The sequence below is a fragment of the Lepeophtheirus salmonis genome, chromosome 6, assembly GCF_016086655.4.
Source record: "Lepeophtheirus salmonis chromosome 6, UVic_Lsal_1.4, whole genome shotgun sequence".
Taxonomy (NCBI): Eukaryota; Metazoa; Arthropoda; class Copepoda; order Siphonostomatoida; family Caligidae; genus Lepeophtheirus; species Lepeophtheirus salmonis.
In genome coordinates, this window is record NC_052136.2 from 29393025 (window position 1) to 29412554 (window position 19530).

The following is a 19530-nucleotide window of genomic DNA, read 5'->3' on the forward strand; positions in this document are numbered from 1 at the left end:
TGTAATCTAGCTAGAGTTCAAATGGTCTCTATTTATTTCATACAAGACTAGAAAAATGGGCAAAATGAGCGATTTTCACCAAAAAGGTTAAAATGAACAATTTTTTGAGTGATCGTCTACAAATCCTAAGTCTACTCATAACCTTTTCTCTTAAAAGTTACATAAAAAAGGCTGCTTTCTTCCCAAACATTTTTGAAATTCCCACTTTAATATTACGTTTTTTTTTTAATTGCATACCGGCAGAATATATTATTTTCAGCTATGCAGTGATGTGTATAGCTCTCAGAATCTGAGTTATTGCACCACTGATAAGAAATTAAAAACAAACTATAGGAAATATGATAATTATGATATATTTCAATTAAGTACAAAAAAAAGATAAATAAACATTTATAATTTAATCACTGTATGTAAAAAAATATACGTTTGTAGCTATGAGTGGATTTGAGTATTGAGGGAAGTAATATCATTATTATTTTGGACTCGAGTAGAGATAGGAGACAAAATATATGCGAAACAAATTTGGAGCAGCCTCCCAATTGAGGAAAGTGAATACTCGTACATACATATGAGAATTTTTGAAAAAAAAAATGTCTTACTTAAAAAGATCAAATGTGAACTGAACAAATGTTCAAAAACAAATATAAATAAATAAAATTGAGTATTCATAATAATATTACTTAAGTAAACACATATATATATATGTAATTGTGAGTGAGTACGTTTTTACATCAAAATGTAAATTTGAAAAAAAAATAAAAAAACATGTGTTGGAAGAATTTTCTTTTCTGACAGATTTGTTTTAAAATAACAAACAAAAAAGTTTGGCAAAAATGAAATAATATATATATAATTAGTGTTAAAAATAATATAATGTGGATTTATCACTTTAAAAACAAGGAAGAAGGAGCATTTAGTGCAAATTGTCGTACAACACGGGATTAATGACTATTGGTGGTTTTTGTTGGCGGTAGTTTGGCTGGATGTGAAAAACGACATCATCCCTTTCGTTATTGTGTTGAGGACCTTTCATATTCATCTTTTTGTAACTCTCATACTCTGTCTAAAAAACAAAGAAGTACATTATTATACGAGTAAAAGATCAATAAAGCCAGGGATCCGTGAATAAAAATGAAATGTTAACACTTACATCGTCATCATTAAAATCCTCGTTTAAATCATTGTCATCCGCCCTATCAAAATAATTTAAATCCAAATTATGTTTCTCATTGTCCTTTTTGATAAGATTTGAATTGATGGGAGATTCAACTACCACATCGTTTTTAGATATGATCTCACCGGGAGCATGAACACGTTGTGCCGAGGGAGGCTCCACTCCAACAGGCGCACCAGGTATACTACCAGCTTGGGATGAGCTCTTGGGTGTTGTTGAGCTGGACTTATTATCGTGAGGAATAGGAGCAATTTTAGGGGGCTGAACTAAATTTGATTTTTGGGAGGCGGAAGAAGAGGAGGAAGACGAGATGTGAGGAGAGGTGTTGGAATCAAGTCCTGGTCTATTTGCTGGTTGAAGAACTCCTGCTTGGTCTGAGGATTTACTAATTTTTGAGGCCTCCATTTGAATACTGTTATCCTGCAATTCTTGAAAGTTGTCCGAAAGAGAGTGATACATTCGAAGAAGTGCCTCATATTGACCTTCACAGTGGTGTAATTTTACAGATACTTCGGATAATGAGTCCAATCGACTTCTAAGTTGATTCAATTCATTAATCTATGTGAAGAAGAGAGAAAAATATATATCATAAATGAGCCGTTTCTTATATTATTTGCGCTATCGTGGGGTTAGTGCTAAAGTGACGTAAGTTACCATTTTCTCAATCTGAGATATGATCATTATAAGTATGTTGAATGTATATTAAATCAGTCTTTACAGTTTTTTTTTCTTCCATACGCAACAATAGCCAATTTTTACGTCACTGACACATAGTCAAAATACTAATTATTTCTGAAGAAAAGTCACTTACGATGTTTTTGTGTCTTAAATTTTACCCTCGTCTATAGTCATGACATATAGTTACGTTGATTTTGTCCCAAAATTTTTATTTTCAGGGTAGTGCATTGCATCTGCTGTAAAATTGACGTAACTGTCACTTATGTTAATTTTGCAGTGTAAATTTTTGAGACCTAGGCAGTTACGTCATAAAATTGTATCTTCAATAATTTGTTCAGTATTGCTTATAAAGCCAGATAAAGAAAAAAATATTGGTTTTGTCAGTTACATCACTTTTGCACCTACGCCAAAATTATAAACTGGGAAGTTGTAACCGGGAGATCTGCCACAAACAATTTTGTCATATGAAAATTAGATACGAATAAAATTTCGCTGTAATATATAAATAATTGCAGTTTACTTATCGTTACTATGTATTTTTGGTAAAAATTGATGTTCCTCTTAATTTTTTAAATCAAAATATAGAATGTGGATTACTATAACGCGATGCAAATTATTAGCCATATAAAATAGGGATCCCGTTATGTTTGCAGACGGGGAAAGCTTCACTGAATACATTAACGGTCCCTTTTTGAAGTTAATCATTGAGGTATTAATCTTGTTTAGAGGGTCGTCAAAGTATTATTAAGACAAATGCCAAGCAATTTTCTAAGAAATAACACAGACATCCGTGAAATGGAGATGTATTTCATCGCAATATTCCGGCTTTTAAGTGTTCCGCCTTTTTGGACTTCCGTTCAATTTATTTTTTAGCATTCAGATAAAATTGAATTATATTAGATAATTAGGTATCTCTGGAGTAATTCGTTGATACATATATATTAGTGATCCATAGGTTAGTAATATTGACAACCAGCTCCACCCGCTATAAAAAAAGTTAAAATACGACCCAACAGCCGTCAAATATATATTGTTAGATTATTATAATTTTTTTGGCCTAGAAAGACACAAACTTTTTTTAGAGTAGAAACAATAATTGCGCGAGTAATTTCAATTTCAAGAATAAATACTCTGACACTAAAATACCATTTTTATCGTTCCACCGAATGTCGGTAAATTTCGCGTTCCGTTCACAATATATGTGTTTTGGGGAAAAGTAGGTAAAATTTATCAGGATAACACTTGAACGTTCTATCACAATATTAATTGGTCAATCTTCTTAAACGACATCAGGATCCAAATATAGGAATCCTTTGAAGATCATCTAACGCACTAACGTCTAGTTAAACATCTTAACCATTTTCTAGGGATTTATATTACATAAGTGAGATTTTTCATGTTTTATTGTAACAAACAACACATATTTTGATTTAAAAAAAATCAAAGGAACATCAATTTCAACCAAATAACGACCTTTAAGGTATCTAAAGGCAAATGTACCTAACGCCATATAAAGTACCTGTCTTTGATGAGATCTCGACAATTTTTCCAACTCGGCATCTTCCGACTCCTTAAGTTTTTTCTCTTCATTAAGAGCATGATCCAATCGTTCAGAGTCTTCTTGCATGCGTCGAATGGTAGAATCCCGTTCGGAAAGAACATTTTCATGCGAGCTACGACTTTGTTTCAATTCGGATTTGAGGGTCTCCAAACGAACCTAAAAAAAGAAATAAGAGTAACATAGATCACTGGAGTGGAAGGAGGGCTTATCGGATGTCACGGACTTACATTTAAGCTATCTGTCATGCGCCTGTAGTCCGCATTGGACACCAAAAGTACGCGTACTTTACTATCATAGTCGTAGATGACATATGACGAAATGATAAAGATGGAGATGAAAATAGCGACAAGTATTCTGCGAGAGCACTGCATTCTTATTTTCAGGATTTCATTTATCAGAAGTCTCGATCATCTTCCTTAACTTAATGTTATACTAAGGTATAAAAATATTTCATTTTCATCTTTTTATTATCACTTCAAGTTCACTAAAAAGCTTTTTTAACATACATTACAAATATTTAAAGATCTGTGATAAAAATACAACACAACCTCTTATATGTTATATTATTTTTACCACAATCAATGAGATTGATAGTATTATAATTGTTCCTTCAAGTATTATGAGGTTTAATATATTATTATTTATTAATATAAGTTCTAATTCATGAATCTAAGAATATGCATCCATATAATATAGAGTTGAACTACAAAAGGTTGAATGACTATTACTTTGAACGGTTTGATAAATTTATTAATCACAGATCCAAAAACTTTTTGACTACAAAAAATAAATATAAATGACGTCATTCAACTCTGTTACAAAATATGTCAAAAATTCTCCGAGTATGTATATAATAAGTAAATTTTAATATCTAAGTACTACATTAATTGACTAGTTATATATTTTATAAGACAAATACAATCAAACTAATTGAATTTAATGATGTAACCAATTAAATATTTCCAGATAACCATAAACATGACGTCATGGGAAGTATCATATCAAAAGAAAAAGGAAAAAAATAGCTTCCTTTCATACGCGTCATTTTTCTTGTATCAACGTAGCCTAGCCATATATAATATGAATATACGCTTCATATTTTCAAAATGTGGCTTTGGGTCTCGTGATATTCAATCATATTAGTATAAAAATATATTAACTCTTGATAAAAAGTTGCAGATAGGAAAAAATCCCTATTTTTTAAATATACATATTATATTTCATAGACATTTTTGAGTCAATTATAGTGTTAGTAATCAAATTCCTTTGATGAATTAAGATATTCAAGAATTTTAGTTATAGATAAGATCTTTTATTTGATTAAAAAGACTTATATTGGCCCCGATATAGCCCCTTTCAAATAAAACATCCCTCTTTTGTTGTGGCTACTTGAAGTACAATTTATGGCACATCCAAAATATTAATAAGAACAAGTTTTTAAGGGAAATTGAGAGTAATTTGTATAGGAAAAACAATGTAATCCACACTTTATTTTGAGAAAAAATCTTATAGAATGATCTTTTTTGTTTACGGGTCACATATATTAATATTAATATAATTTTCGATTAAATGAACTAAATATTGTCCACATGAGTTTGAAAAAGGATATTGAATCGAAGGAATAGCAGATATTAACCAAGTCTACTGTATTTATGTCATATTTTATTATAAGTGTAGCTATACATTTTTATTTATAGAATCTTCGGTTAAATGTACTCAGTATAACCTTGGCTACTATTTATAAACAATCTGGTTCCCCTGTTGAAGTGTATGACGTAGAACCGGATCATGTTTGACATAGTACGTGGATGTTGATCACAGCGCTACTTTTACTCCTGGGATTCTCCTCTTGAGTGGTGTAAGGCGTCACTTTGTAACTGACTCTCATTCAATTGGCACATAAGTCATCATCATAAAAATGGATCAAATCGTACAATTTGCTGAACCCCTGAAGCAATTCTCCAAGGACTCTGTTCGACTCGTAAAACGGTGCACCAAGCCGGATCGTAAAGGTAAAGGCCTTTATTCATTCATGTCCTGAACGCACTCTTTGAGTTTGATATTATTTAATCATGATCTTTTATTTTTCCAGAGTTCCAAAAGATTGCCATTGCAACAGCCATTGGATTCGCCATCATGGGATTCATTGGATTCTTTGTCAAACTCATTCATATTCCCATCAATAACATCATTGTTGGATCATAAAACTTTTTAATCAAGGATATACATTATTTTTAACTTCTCGATCTTTTTGGAAATATGCGCAATTGTTATTTTATTAACTATCTCCCTCCTACCCATTTGTTGATGCAGCATTCGAACCCCACTCCTAATTATTCTTTTAGAACACTAAATCGAATGTAATCTCTTACAAAATTTTGAATTTTGAAAAAAAAGTTTGTCGTCAACTGTTATTAATAATAATATGATAACCTTAAATTTTTATTTTAAGAATTATATTCTGTTATATTAAAAGTGAGTGGAGACACCTTATTTATTTCATTTGACTTAATTCGTCGACTCAATGCTTTATTTCCTAAAATAATAGTTCAGGGTAGTGTCATTTAATAGGAAGATTTCCTCAGGAAATCGTTATTAATGTCATCTCAGCTCCTTATTTGCTCTATATCAATTAGGTTTCATTTAAAACTTTATGTATGGAATCTATTTAAGTATATTATCTATATATTCGTCCTTAAGTTAACTCTGCTTATTCCGTCCATCTTGCATATTCACTCAGTTGCAATTTGCCTTACTTAAAAGATACAGTTAGACTCATTTACTCTACTGTGACATATCTTCGGTTCGTACTATGTCTATTCATCGTATGATATAAAAAAATCTGATTTGATTTATTTAATGGGAAACTTGTCCTCGATTTTTCTTTTCGTTATGTTGTATTTAATGCATATTTGGTCAATATTAGTTGTGGATACAATTCATATGTAATTTAGGGAATTATAGACTGTTAATTGGATTTATATGGTGCTATTCTATATATGCAGTGCCGTTATCCCTCTTCTTCAAATTACATTTTTCGATTGCTTTCAGATTAAATGTATAATATATCTACGCTAATAATATATTGTTCTCGCAATAGAACAATTTCATAACCGTCGTTGCAATCTTCAGTATTTCAATTATTGTTCTATTAAGGAGTAGTCTGTCTGTTGTATTTTCTTTTAAGTGTATTCAAAACACATTTAAACTTTAAAGAAATTTATTGTCATTATTTAAGAGGTTATTACCAAAATCATCAAAATGTAGTAAGCTATTCACTTAATTACTGTTTACTATTATAATACAGTAAACTAAAAATAAAATGCTTCTGGAATATTCCTACCTATCTCTTTAGACTAAACAGATAATTTGGTGTAATAAGAATTCTTTATAATTGCTAAAAACTTAAACGGACTTAACTTCTAAGTATTATATTATGTAGAAGCATTTTATTCTTAGCTGAACTTACTATGATTAAAAAATCATTCAAAGTATACAATAACAAGAGCCTACACAACTCATAAATCAGACTTATCATGTCAATCGACTATAACACTAGAATTATTACTAAGTAAAATATGCAATAAATATTTTCTAAGAGTGGCAAGTAGAAAACAAAATGCTGTTCTAGAAGAAGAAACTCAAAAGTGGCCCCTTTCATTTTAAATTTAAGCCTCTTCATTACTGGAAAGTAGGAAATGTCTTCAGTTTACATAGACAATGATTTAATTAGCATACATGCGCCATTGATTGGTGCTCCTCCCTCTGGTCTACATAAAAATTGGGAGACCTTGATTCTATAACATAAATAATATCTATCTTTATTATGTTATAGCAGAAGCATAATAAAGATAGATATTCTTTATGTTATAGAATCAAGGTCTTACAGATCAATATCCGGAAGATGGCGCAGATATACTAAGCTCTAGTACGAAATAATACGTGACACGGCGCCATAGTTCCTTGCTATAATGTAAATACACTTTTAAAAAGTAAACAATACTAAATTATTCTATATATTTTATACAGAAATGCTTGAATATTTAAAATAAATAGTTAAAAAATAAGATATCCAGATTTCCTTCAATTGCTCAAGAGATCAGAGTGCTCCGATTAACAAAACCTTTGGATTTTATAAATTGCATGATAGAAGAGAAAGTATAGGCTATAGACTGTTGTTTTTGACTTTACTAGGAAGCTGGAAGTATTTTGAAGACTATCAATAATTAATAAAAGTTGATTTATACTTTTATTGAAAAAATCTTAATTGATAATTACCTTCAACTTGTTCAAAAATGCAACTTAAGGCCTCAAAAATTTGTGGGTAAATTCAAGCTCTAACGATAAGTAATAGCCATCTGATGAATTAACGAATACTCTTTCAATTCGGAGCTTATATTATGAGTTGATAACCCAAACTGGGGCTTTAGACTCGAGTCTTGAAAATTCAACTTGAACTGGAGTCCATATTTTGAAGACTCGTCTCTGATCTCACAATCAAAGACTCGTGGCTTAATTTGGACTCAAGAGCTAAGATTAAGACTATGAACGCTATATTATAATTATGGGGTTGAAACGAACTCGAATGAAATATGAGGGCTCAACCTGGATTAGACAAAAATATTCAAGGACTTAGAGTTGTGATTAAATACCTGAGACTGGACTTGCAGTATGATGATTTTTTCATCATTTCTAATTGATAAATATGACTGTTATTTGAATATTACCCCCGTGAAAGTCCGAATAAACTGTATAATATTAATAGCAATATCAGACAAGTGGTCATTTTGCATTAATTACTAAAGTGTATATGTTGTATTTGCAATAATTAATAGTATATTTTTTATTCATTATATGAAGCAGATATTCAATTAATCGTCACTTAATTACATAAGATGTAATTATTAATAGAAAAAACTATATTAATTAATTATTAGACCAGATTAGAAAAGTTAATATGATATAACGAACTCCTATTAAATATTTTCTATTTTTATATACCTATGTAATATCAATATTATTAATTATAACTACATAATAAGCATTGTATATTTACTTTTCACCTTAACAATATCATAATAAACTTATTATACATATTATGTAAATATTTATTCTATTTCATTAATCAACAATTTGAGTTGTAAATTTGCATTTTTACCAGTACTTTAAAATATGACTTGTGCAAAGATTAACAACTATCATAGGGTAGACCAGGCACAATTAGAACAGTTATTTTTCTCTATCATAAAAATTACTAAAGCCTATAAATTTGTGGCATAATTATTTGATATAATAATAAATATTGTAGAAAAAATTAGAAAATGTTTTTATTCGAGATATTTAATGAAAATGGTTTTAAGGATAATTATTTTGAAATTTCAAACTTAAAATTGATATTTTTTAACTGTTGCATCTGGCTATGGGAGAGTTGTAACATTTGACGAGTTGCATTCAAATGCAATAAGTGGAAAAATATCGACTGATATAAAATAGTTCAAACATATGCAAAAATGTTGTGTTAAAATTTGGTTATTCAAAGTTATACTAGTTCAAAGTAGTTGAGGCAAGAACAAAATTTGTTGCAACTGATCCCGATCTCCTAGAAATTAATAATATAAACGCAAATTTGTTATAATTATTAATTCACTCAACCTATATTTAAAAACTATCTGGGACATATCAATGATTATAAAGCTATTCTATGACGCTGGACATATAATAAGATTTTTTGTATGGCCTATCTATAGACATAAAATATTTTTTATGGCTAAGTCTCTTTCAGATATAAAATGGGTGATGATATTTACTAAATCATTACGGGGAACATCATACATAACCCTAACCCTAAACACTTTTTATGATGTCATACTTTTCAACAATGACTAATGAGTAATGGCACACTCAAAATCTGCTTTATGTGGAGGGGGGGGGGGAAGAAGGAAATTATAACTTACACTTAAACTTATTGACTTATCGGATTTTGCAGGAAACAAGCTACAAAGCCTACAATATTGTTCTCCACGTTTTTTTGTTATTTGCATTCATGCATAATATTTTCTTCGTTTCCTACCAACTTTATATAGAGTAGTATGTCCCCTCTATTATAGTCCCAGTCCAAGTCGAGCGGTCTTTTATTTTGAAATGACCGTATTCTCCTAACTTGCGCACCAAAGTTTAACCCAGTTCGCAAATTGAGTAAAAAACATGCCCCAGTTGAAAATAAACATGCTCAAGCCTCACAATGACTTAGCACTACGAACAGTTTTTGATAGTATAATAGTATTGTTGGAGCAATGTGCTCAATTAAGTTATTATATTCTAATAGCGTTGTAATGTTGGAACAATTTTTCTAATAAAGTTCCATAAGAATACAACACATTGTATTCACGTTTAGAATAATTATTATTTTCATCCCCACCCTCCCCGGTCTGCAGTAAAATTGTTAAACATTGACCGATCCACAGTTAGAAAGAAGTCGGGGACCAATGTTCTAAGGTTCATACATATTTTATGATTTTTTTAAAGAAAGTTTTTGAATGATTATATTTGGTTTTAATTAAAGTATCTATATTTTTATATCAAAAAGTGAAAACTACTGAGAACTACAAGCTGGTATATATAATTACATTAAATGATAGTAATATTTATAATTTAGACCTTATACATATATGACAAAATGACCCCTCTCTCTAAAAACTTAGTCCTTACTCCATAATTTAGGCAATTAAGGGTAGATTCTTAATATTTTGGATCTGGATAAAACTGATTAGACAAATAATACATTTATTAAAAAGTCCCATAACCCCCCTTATAGGATATAAAAATGTATACCATTATATAAGATCAACCCTGTAGCACGGTTAATAGAAATATTTCTATTAACCTTGTCCGGTAGTAAGATAGAAAAAATGTACATTAGTAGGTTAAAAAAAAAGAAAAGGATGGAGGACATTCTATGTGCATTTGTGGATGCGTAGTGTTCTTTAGAGTCTATTTGTCATCCTTATGGACAACAGTTCTTTATAGTGATCATATTTGAAATGAAGAATTATAGTAAAAATTGAGAAAATCAATATTTTTTATTAAAATATTTAAGGTAGAAAACAATTATTGATTAATTGATTTTTTTTTATTAATATATAAAACCATCCAGCTTACTTTACCTATTTGGTAACTGAATTTCAACATGATTGTACTGATTATAATTAATTAATGAATTTTGACAGCCATCATCCTAATCCTAGGTCCGTTCCTGTAGAGTCACAATCAATAAAAAATATTATTCTGTATCGACTCGAACAATTGTCAGCTCGGTTCCACTCAACTTAAGCCGATGAAGTTCGACTTAAGTTGAGTGTGAGTCTAACGAAGGACTACTTGAAGAAAAGGACTAGAGACAAAAAAAAATAGTGGACAGGCGCAGTCCCATTTAAATGTGTCATTCTTTTGATGGAATTGTGTACTCGTATGTCTTTTGGACATTGGAAACTCTAATATATGTGTTTTTACCCTAAAATGCAGGATAAGATTACACGTATGAAGACCAAAAATCTTAGCAGAGTCTTTTATCAGAATTTCTTCTTGAAATGAGGATGGGATTCTTTTTCAGAGTTCTCATACAAAGGAGAGATTTAATAACACAAATTTAACAACCAAGTATGCAAAACAGTTCATATCATGGGTAGAGGATCCCATTCAAGAGGGAGGACCCTCTTATCTTCATATGGCGGGATTACAGGCATTATATTGATGATTTGTTGCGGAGTTATAATTGTAAGTCCCTTATGGACTCAGAGTAAAATTGAGGATCGACATCGGATTAATTCTTGCCAATATCATTGTTTATTTCCTTTCCCCTCTCTTTCCTTATCACAACTGATTGTAGCAGATCTAATAAACCGTCATAATCATCTGAGGATACAGGTTAAACATCATCGGCACCGGAATTTCTATGAAAGGGGTTGGTCAAATTATATAATGGCGATGTCATCAAGGGTGTCTGCATCTACTAGACCTGGGATATACATATAGTAGTTATCATAGTGTTTTGATACGCATTCCACTATCTCAGTATTTTAAAAATAACATTAGCTCATTAGCAGGGCCGGTGTTAGGATTTGACTTTTTCTTTTATTATATTGGGGGGGTGTAGTGTTTGTCAAATATTTATATTAAGGACCAATTAGGACCTATTATAAGACTGGACTTGATAAGGACCGACACAAGATTAGGAACGGGTAACTTCTTCATTTGCTCTTTTTTTTCTTGCTTTTCTAATTTATTGACTCAAAACTATACTTAACGACTCGGTTCGACTCAATTCAAGTCGACACAGCACTAATTAAATCAAGATATACCTAATAAATAATCTTGGTTCTTAAAAAAAAAAATGCTTAAAAAGCTGGGCATTTCCGTTATCTTCAAATACCTTATGAACGATGCAAATTGATAGAAGTCATAAATTACTTTTCACTGACAATTAGTCAATTAGAAATAAATGTACAGCTTTGTAATTGAATTAAAATTCTTTCATTACAATCTAAAGTATTTGGCAATTTATATAGTATATAAATAGTCAAGTAGATTATATGTTCAATTAATCAATATGGATTAACACTGTGTTATACCGAGTGGTTCATTAAAATCTGAATCCTTTTAATTTTAAAATTCAATAATATATTATTTATTAATTAGCAATAGAATTTCAACAAAATAAGTACTATAAATAGATGTGAGTCTGAGCTCTCTGAATGATTAATGCACCTACCCTTAGCGGCAATGATGGCTTCCAGGTGGCTTCAGAATGTCTGGTACCCGCTGCGGATGTAGTCCTCTGTCATGGCGTCCCAGTGCTGGCTGACAGTGGCTTTGAGGGCTCTGGTGTTTGAATGAAAGACACTGTAGGCCTTCTCCTTGGCATGCACAAGGTTATAGTTGATGGTGTTGGCATCAGGGCTGTAGGAAAGGGGGGCAAAAGTGTCAAAATGAGTTCAAAATAACTCATAAGACTCGTTCAAAAGGGTTTTGCAATGGAGGAAATGGAAATTCTTCGATTACGTTCACGTGTCATTTTCTCTCGACTGTTACTTAAACTAGAGAGCTCAAGTTTGTTCTGTTTTGTAACTAATTGTTTATGCTTTAATATATCAAAATATGAATTAATTTCAATGACTCAACATTAATTAATTATTGAATTAGTAAGTAGTCAGATTTCAATGGACCACCAGGTAGAGCGTTTTCACGGACATCACAAATTGCATCACAACCGAAGCAATGCCATTTGCTAAAATCTTGTAACTTCATCTGTTGGTTTTTAAAAATAGGAACATATATAGAAATAAAAATCGGGTGCATTTTTTAGCTCACCATTTTTTTTTTCAGTTGGTAAACTGAAGAGTAAATTTTCTTTTCTTAAGCTGTTGTCGTTATTATTTAATTCCAGAGGAGTGAACTTCTTTTTATACTACATACAATTATATAAAAAACTGGATTGACAATTCGTGTATGCTCATAAAAGGCAGAGAGTAACCTTGTGGATCTATGAGTTGGACTCAGAGTAGAATTGATGATCGCCATTAGAATCATTCTTCCTGATGTACTTGTTTATTTCCTTCTCACCCTTCGTCACAGCTCTGCTGGTAGCTGATACAATGAAACCTCATAACAGCTGACCTACTCTATTCCAAAATATTCTTCAAAATTTTAGGGGTTACAATGTTGATTTTCGGTTTTTTACTTTTTACATGACCAAAATGCTTCTGTTTAGCATCGCTATATATATATATATATATATTAAATACTGGTAGTTGCATAAATACGAAAACTATTTGTGGCAAATAATTAAATGTGAAATAAAATTCGTATGACGTATTTTTTTGACAATTATATAATAGAGAATTTATTCTGGTATAAAATTTAATATAATTACTGAATATAACCGCCATCAACTGCTATGACATCCTCCAAGAGCCCGCGGAAGGCGTTGCACACATTGATGATGTAATGGTCTTCTATGGCTGCTCATTGCTCATTGACGCTGGCCTTCAATGAGTCCAAATTTGGGTGGCGGGTAGCACAGGCCTTCTTCTCAATTTATCTGCACACACTGTAGTTAAGGGTATTCAAATCAGGTGATTGAGGTGGCCAAATGTTTTTGTTCCAAAATGGCATGTTGGCAGCGAGACAATCCTGAGTCATTCCAGAGGTATGGGCAGGTCTTTCAGATCTTTTCCCTCCTTGACAAGCTTCTGAACCTTGAACACAGTAGTCCTGGATAATCCAGTGTCCTTGATTATCTCCTTGACAGACCTACCGGCGCGGAGGAGAGTGGCAACCATATGACGTTTGGCCTCGGCATTCATCGTAAACGACTTTGTTTGATGCGAGTAAGAAAAACAGAAACAAAGCCAAAGGATTTACCGAGTTACGTGTGCTGAAATTTTTTATTTTCGGTCACGGAACCTCGAGATATAAGCATTTAAAAATTAGTCCGCGTATTTATGAAACTACCGGTACAACCAGGCATGTGACTACGAGGGTGTGTGTTGTAAAATTTGTCGGGGGAAAAAGATGTTTTTAGTCATTTTTTTAAATAGTTGCAACAATTTCAAAATTAACAATAACTTTGTCATTTGTCAAATTATTTAAAGAAGTCTTTGATTAAAATAGTCTTTCTAAAAAAATTTCAAACTCTAAATGTCCAATTTTTCAAAACAAATAACTTTTAATATGTTTTTCTAAAACATATATGCTATTACGTCAAATTTTGGGTTATATCAGGGAATATGTGTGTCAAATTTTACAAAAAGTTATTCGTTAAACATTTCTCTTCCGGAAAAAGGTTTCTATTAAATATTGCATCATTCTCTCAAAACCTAACACTCTACCAAAGACTATCCTAGTAACACTGAATACATTAGATGGGTAAATAAGAACAGTGATACTTCCGTATCGTAATTACCAGGGGATCCAGGTCCTTAATTTTCCCACTAATAATAGTAGGTTTTACTTGTTATATTATTGGTGTATCAGGACAAAAAAGTCAATCTAATCAGGTCCTTCAATAACAAATGAGGGATTGCAACACTATATGCGAATTATAAACTATTATAATTAATAAATATTAAAAATCCCTATGAAATGGCTAGATTTATAAAATTAGTTAATAATTGGATCGATTAGGGATTATCGATTGGTATGATAAATAGAGAAAATATTGGATCCTTGCAAATGTAATAGCTAGTTTATTGGCTACACTATATAAACGTGAGTATTTATGATGTAATAACATATAGTTTAATGCATATTACAATTTGATTATAATAAAGCTATATTTTGGACATCAAATTTTCAAAACGAGATGGGAGGGAATTTGTCACTCTTACTTTCAAAATATTTTATGGAGGTCTGTGATTTTAGACAAGAATTGATCATAAAAGATACAATCAATCCCTTAATATTTTTTTGGCTATACTGCGAATAATATACATTGGACAAATATAAATATTTTTAAAAGACAATAAATAAAAAATAATCAAACAGGCTAAAAAAACAATTACTATGAAATCAAAATAATGAAATGCACAAATCAGGGGGGTCTGGTCATTATATAAAGATATCAATCGTGATATTAATCTATTTGCCTATTGAACATGCTCTGTGCTGACTTTCAATGAGAAATATTTGATATATAACAACATTAACAGTTTAGACTTGATTGTATCTTGATACATTTTGTCCAAAAAGAAAAAGAAAACAAAGGCTCATAATGGTTTTAAGTTCTATGCCGAGTAGTGATGTGTCGTTTGCGAAAGTAACGGCTATATGAACCGCCTCTTTGAAGTAAACGACCGGAAGCCAGCTGCCCACTAATCAGGAGCCGACTCAAGGCAGCCTCAAGGGGATGAGGGGGGCTTGATTTTGGAAATTTTTGGAAAAAAATTAGAAAAAAAAATCAAAATTTAAATTTCAAAAATTAAATTTTTTGGAAAAAATTTATAAAAATCCACTCTGTTTACAAAAAGTTTCAAAATAAAACTAAAAATATTAAATTTTTTGAAGGAAAATTATATACTAAATTTATAGTATAAAAAATTAATTTCTTGGAAAAAATTTCAAAGATTAAATTTCAAATTTTAAACAAATCAAATAGTACTTTTTTGGGGAAAAAAATAACAAAAATCAATAGTTATTCAAAGAAAATTATTTTTTTTTTGAAGAATTAATTTTTTGTATATTTTGATATTGGGGGGTAAATCCCTCCAGCCCCCTCTGCGGACGCTTCTGTAATTGTAATACATCTATCAAAGTAACAAAAAATCGGAAAAACCGTTTGGGAGTTGAAAGAGCCGGGTTTCTAAAAACTAGTGAATTCCCATCATTTGTGCCGAGTCGAGTTTGTATATCATTTGTATATTTACAGTATATCAATTTTTCGAGTTTGAATTTCAGAGAATTTCCGGACTTTGTTTTCTCCTTTTAATAAAGAGTGATACTAGCAGGTTTGTACTCTTTCATTTTCCCCCGTTCATTCGTTCAATTTTGTAGAGACTTTCCGTTCTCCGTTCATTCGTTCAATTTTTTTTTTTCGTTCATTTTTCCGTTCAATGGTTCATTTTTGAATTTTTATTTAGTCTATTAATATTTATCTATTATAAAAAGTCCAACCTATAATAATACTCATTAATATATAAAGCCCTTTTTGTTTCTAAATACATTAAAAGGAGCCTCAAGGACTGAAACAGGCAGTCCTAGGGGCCCTAATATGATGATCTATATTCTTATAAAATGATGTCCAATTTCTTCAAATTGTGTTTTTAATATCCTCAAAATAGAGACAGTACTTTTATTCAAGGCAACCTCCAATATATTTTGAAAAGCCTCCCTCCTTTAAGAAATAGCTGAACCGACATATTTTATATGAGTTACCTTATTTACTGGAAAGGTTGACCCTTGGCATAGATAATATAGGCAAATGCTAAGTGTACCGTTCATTCAGGGGTGCCATAACGGGGAAAAAAGGTGACCCCCGAACCTAACCCGCTTTTCAGGCTGGGCTCAATTTTTCCAACATTATAGGTAGGCCAAGTTGCACACATAAAACTAGAGTCTGGTTTTTTCAAAAACTCGTTTCCTCCTGTGAGTTGTTCGGCTGGGTCGGGTTTAATTTTTTTATTTTATTATTTATCTTAGCTTGAAGACTTTTTAGTTGGTGTTTTCCGTGTGAGAGGATAAAATATGTACCGAATCACTTTTAAAATTGCTTTGACTGATTTTTTCAAAAAAATACGTCCATTTCAACGTTAAATTCCTCCTGTGAGCTCATCTTCCATATACCTACGGTGGTCTTGGTTTTTCATTGTCTATGGTGGTTAACCTCTTTAATATTGCATATACAGAATATTTTGTATAAGTAATTGGGTTCTGTTTTTTGATTATTAAATGAAATTTAAAGACAAGAAGAAAGAGTTTATCGTTAGATACATTAATGACTCGAAGACTTTGTGGTAGTTGGTGTTTGCAATTATAAATCGTGTGAGAGGATAAAAACATATGTACCAAAATCACTTTTTTGATTTCATATATTTTCGATACAACACGATTTGTTCCTTGACCAGTTTTTTTTTTTGAGATCCCCAAGATCTTTAATAGAAATACAAGGTTTCTTAAACCAAGTGTGCAAAAAAATACGTCCATTTCAAAGTTATACAGATATATTCGTGCAGTACAAATATTTATAATTTATTTTGTAATGTTTGACTTCCACCAGGCTTTTTCATATTAACGTCATAGAATATGATTGTTTGCATGTTTTGTCAAAATCAGCCTGTCTATTCGAGCAGTCGGACTATACATCAAATTAAAGATTTCAGTAAGCCAGATAACATGATGGTTTAACCTTGTATTTCTATTAACCTTAGAAATGCTGGATTTTCATTACTTAAATAGGAAAAATCAAATTCATGTTATGTATATTTAATGTAGATAAATTCTTAATATTTCATCAAGTCTAAAAAAATGTTCAATCCATTCTTACAATAATTGTACCATTTGCTTGGAAATCAGTCATCTTAAGATACCCTTCAAAATTACTAGTGGAGTGTAATAGATCAAATATAAGTTATAATGGACTTAAAAACATTTATTTAGTTAGTATCTTGTAAATTCATGTAATCTCTTCATAAAACCATAAATTTCAACCTTTTCAATTATTACTGCACAATATGAAAGTACTTTGTCTTAATTTTTAACCTCTCTTTTTTTTCAATAATTCTCATTTATTGCCTGAAGAAAGTGGGTATACTCGAATTTGCTACACTAAAATCTGTGATCTAATAGATATGATGTTTCAGTACAACAACACAACTTTCTTAAACATCAAGAAAATTTAGTTAAATTTACAGGAATTACAGAGTATAGTATAATGCAAAAGTTGATATTTTTAAATTCTTGCAATTTAATTGTAAAATATGAAATTTGAGTATATCTTCCCACTCTCTCCAGACAATTAATGATAGATACTGAAAAAAGGAGATGTTAAAAATTAAGAGAAAGTACTTTTATAATGCACAGTAATGAAGATTGAAGGTGCTAATGTCGGGCTAAAGTTTATGTACTTTACATTTACAGATTTCATCAAAACATTAAAAGGTTCTAGATAAATAAATGCATTAACGTCCATTGTACCTTTTATTTGATCCATTATAACTTATTTGTGATTTTGAAGGCTATCTTGAGATGACTTATTTCCAGTCAATTAAACAAATCAACGGATTTAAAAAAAAATAGACTAAATAAACTATATTTTAGCCACTCTCAAAGATAATATTTATAATTATACCCATAATCAAGAAAAAATATGTAGTAGTCTTCCTAAAAAATAGTGAAAGAGCTACTACTCTTATGGTCAATAAGAAAATGAACGCCGTTCATATTTTTTTTTCCTTCGTCGTTCAAAAAATGAACGGACAGAGTGCACGCCGTTTGTTTTTCCGGTCAATGTCCAAATCTGGATACTAGAAATTTGACCAAGCATTTTTTTGTGTTAAGTTATTTTTCCAGTCCAATTTGGAACAATTTAGAGTGTATACGAAAATTTAAACGTTTCAGTGAAACTCCACCTTACCAAAAAAAAAAGTTTCATTTAAAAAAAAAAAAAATTCAAAACGTGGACGGATTTTTTTGGTATCAATAAAGACCAACTTTTTTCAGTCTCAATCTATTGACCGAGTTTCTTCCCGATCCTGATGAATGAGTTGTAGAAATACAGCACAAAAAACTGTCAATGATGTTATTGTAAGTCAAGGCTCACAATTTTGACGTCATTAACTACTACAAGTATGGAAAGGGAAGGAAGGAGGGAGGTTTAGGTTTTTTGACGGGTTTGACTAAAAATTTTAGAGAAATTTGTCGGAATAATAAAAAAATCAATACATTTTCAAATTAAAAATTATTTAGGAAAGACGGATTATATTTATTGCTAATACTATCAAAATTCATCTATAGAATCAGCCCATACAAAATTTTAAATGAGACCGATTCAGAGTGTTTTTTTTTTTTGAAGGACTGATCCTCAACGAATTTTTATTTGAAACTGGTCCAGATTGAACTTATTTAAAGAACCACATGAATTTGATCTACTAAAAATCCTAACGATCTCAGACGGATATAGGATTTTTATACCAAAAACAAACACTAATGTTTTTATTGTTTAATTGGTAAGAAACTGACTGTACTTCCAAGAAAACTTTAGTTTCACCTCCAGAATGAAACCTCGCCCCATCCTGCAAATACTGATACATTTAACTTCATATGACGTTATTTTCGGTCCATGGTCACAAGTCATTTATAGTGTATACCCAATGTTAACCGATCCAGACTGAATTAGTTCGGCCCCATAAAAAAAGTATTACTGTCTCAGAACGATCCTGGATTTTCTGACCAAAACCCAACTCAAATGATTATATTGTTTGAACGGACTTTTGATAATTATTTATTACCTGTCCCCATGCAAATTTTCTTACTCCACATTGTTATCTAAACATCTTGAGTGTATTATGTTGCCTTTCTATAGATTAATTTACGCAAGGTTCCTTTCATGTTGTATGTACACATATTA

The 19530-nt window shown here is 30.9% G+C and overlaps 1 protein-coding gene across 2 annotated transcripts; it reads right to left on the reverse strand.

The window, feature by feature from the left end:
* Positions 1-337: 337 nt before the first annotated feature.
* Positions 338-3942, reverse strand: LOC121119646 (uncharacterized). 2 transcript variants are annotated; one of them, XM_040714376.2, is made up of 5 exons: positions 3641-3894; positions 3372-3569; positions 1300-1732; positions 1151-1193; positions 338-1063 (listed from the first exon to the last, which is right to left on the reverse strand). In XM_040714376.2, the coding sequence occupies exons 1-4, from the start codon at positions 3782-3784 to the stop codon at positions 1174-1176; spliced, it is 795 nt and encodes a 264-aa protein (XP_040570310.1). In that variant the 5' UTR covers positions 3785-3894; the 3' UTR covers positions 338-1063; positions 1151-1173. The 2 variants fall into 2 exon arrangements, with proteins under 2 accessions (XP_040570310.1, XP_040570309.1); XM_040714375.2 differs by having other exon boundaries at positions 1151-1732; positions 3641-3942.
* Between the last annotated feature and the right edge of the window lie 15588 nt (positions 3943-19530).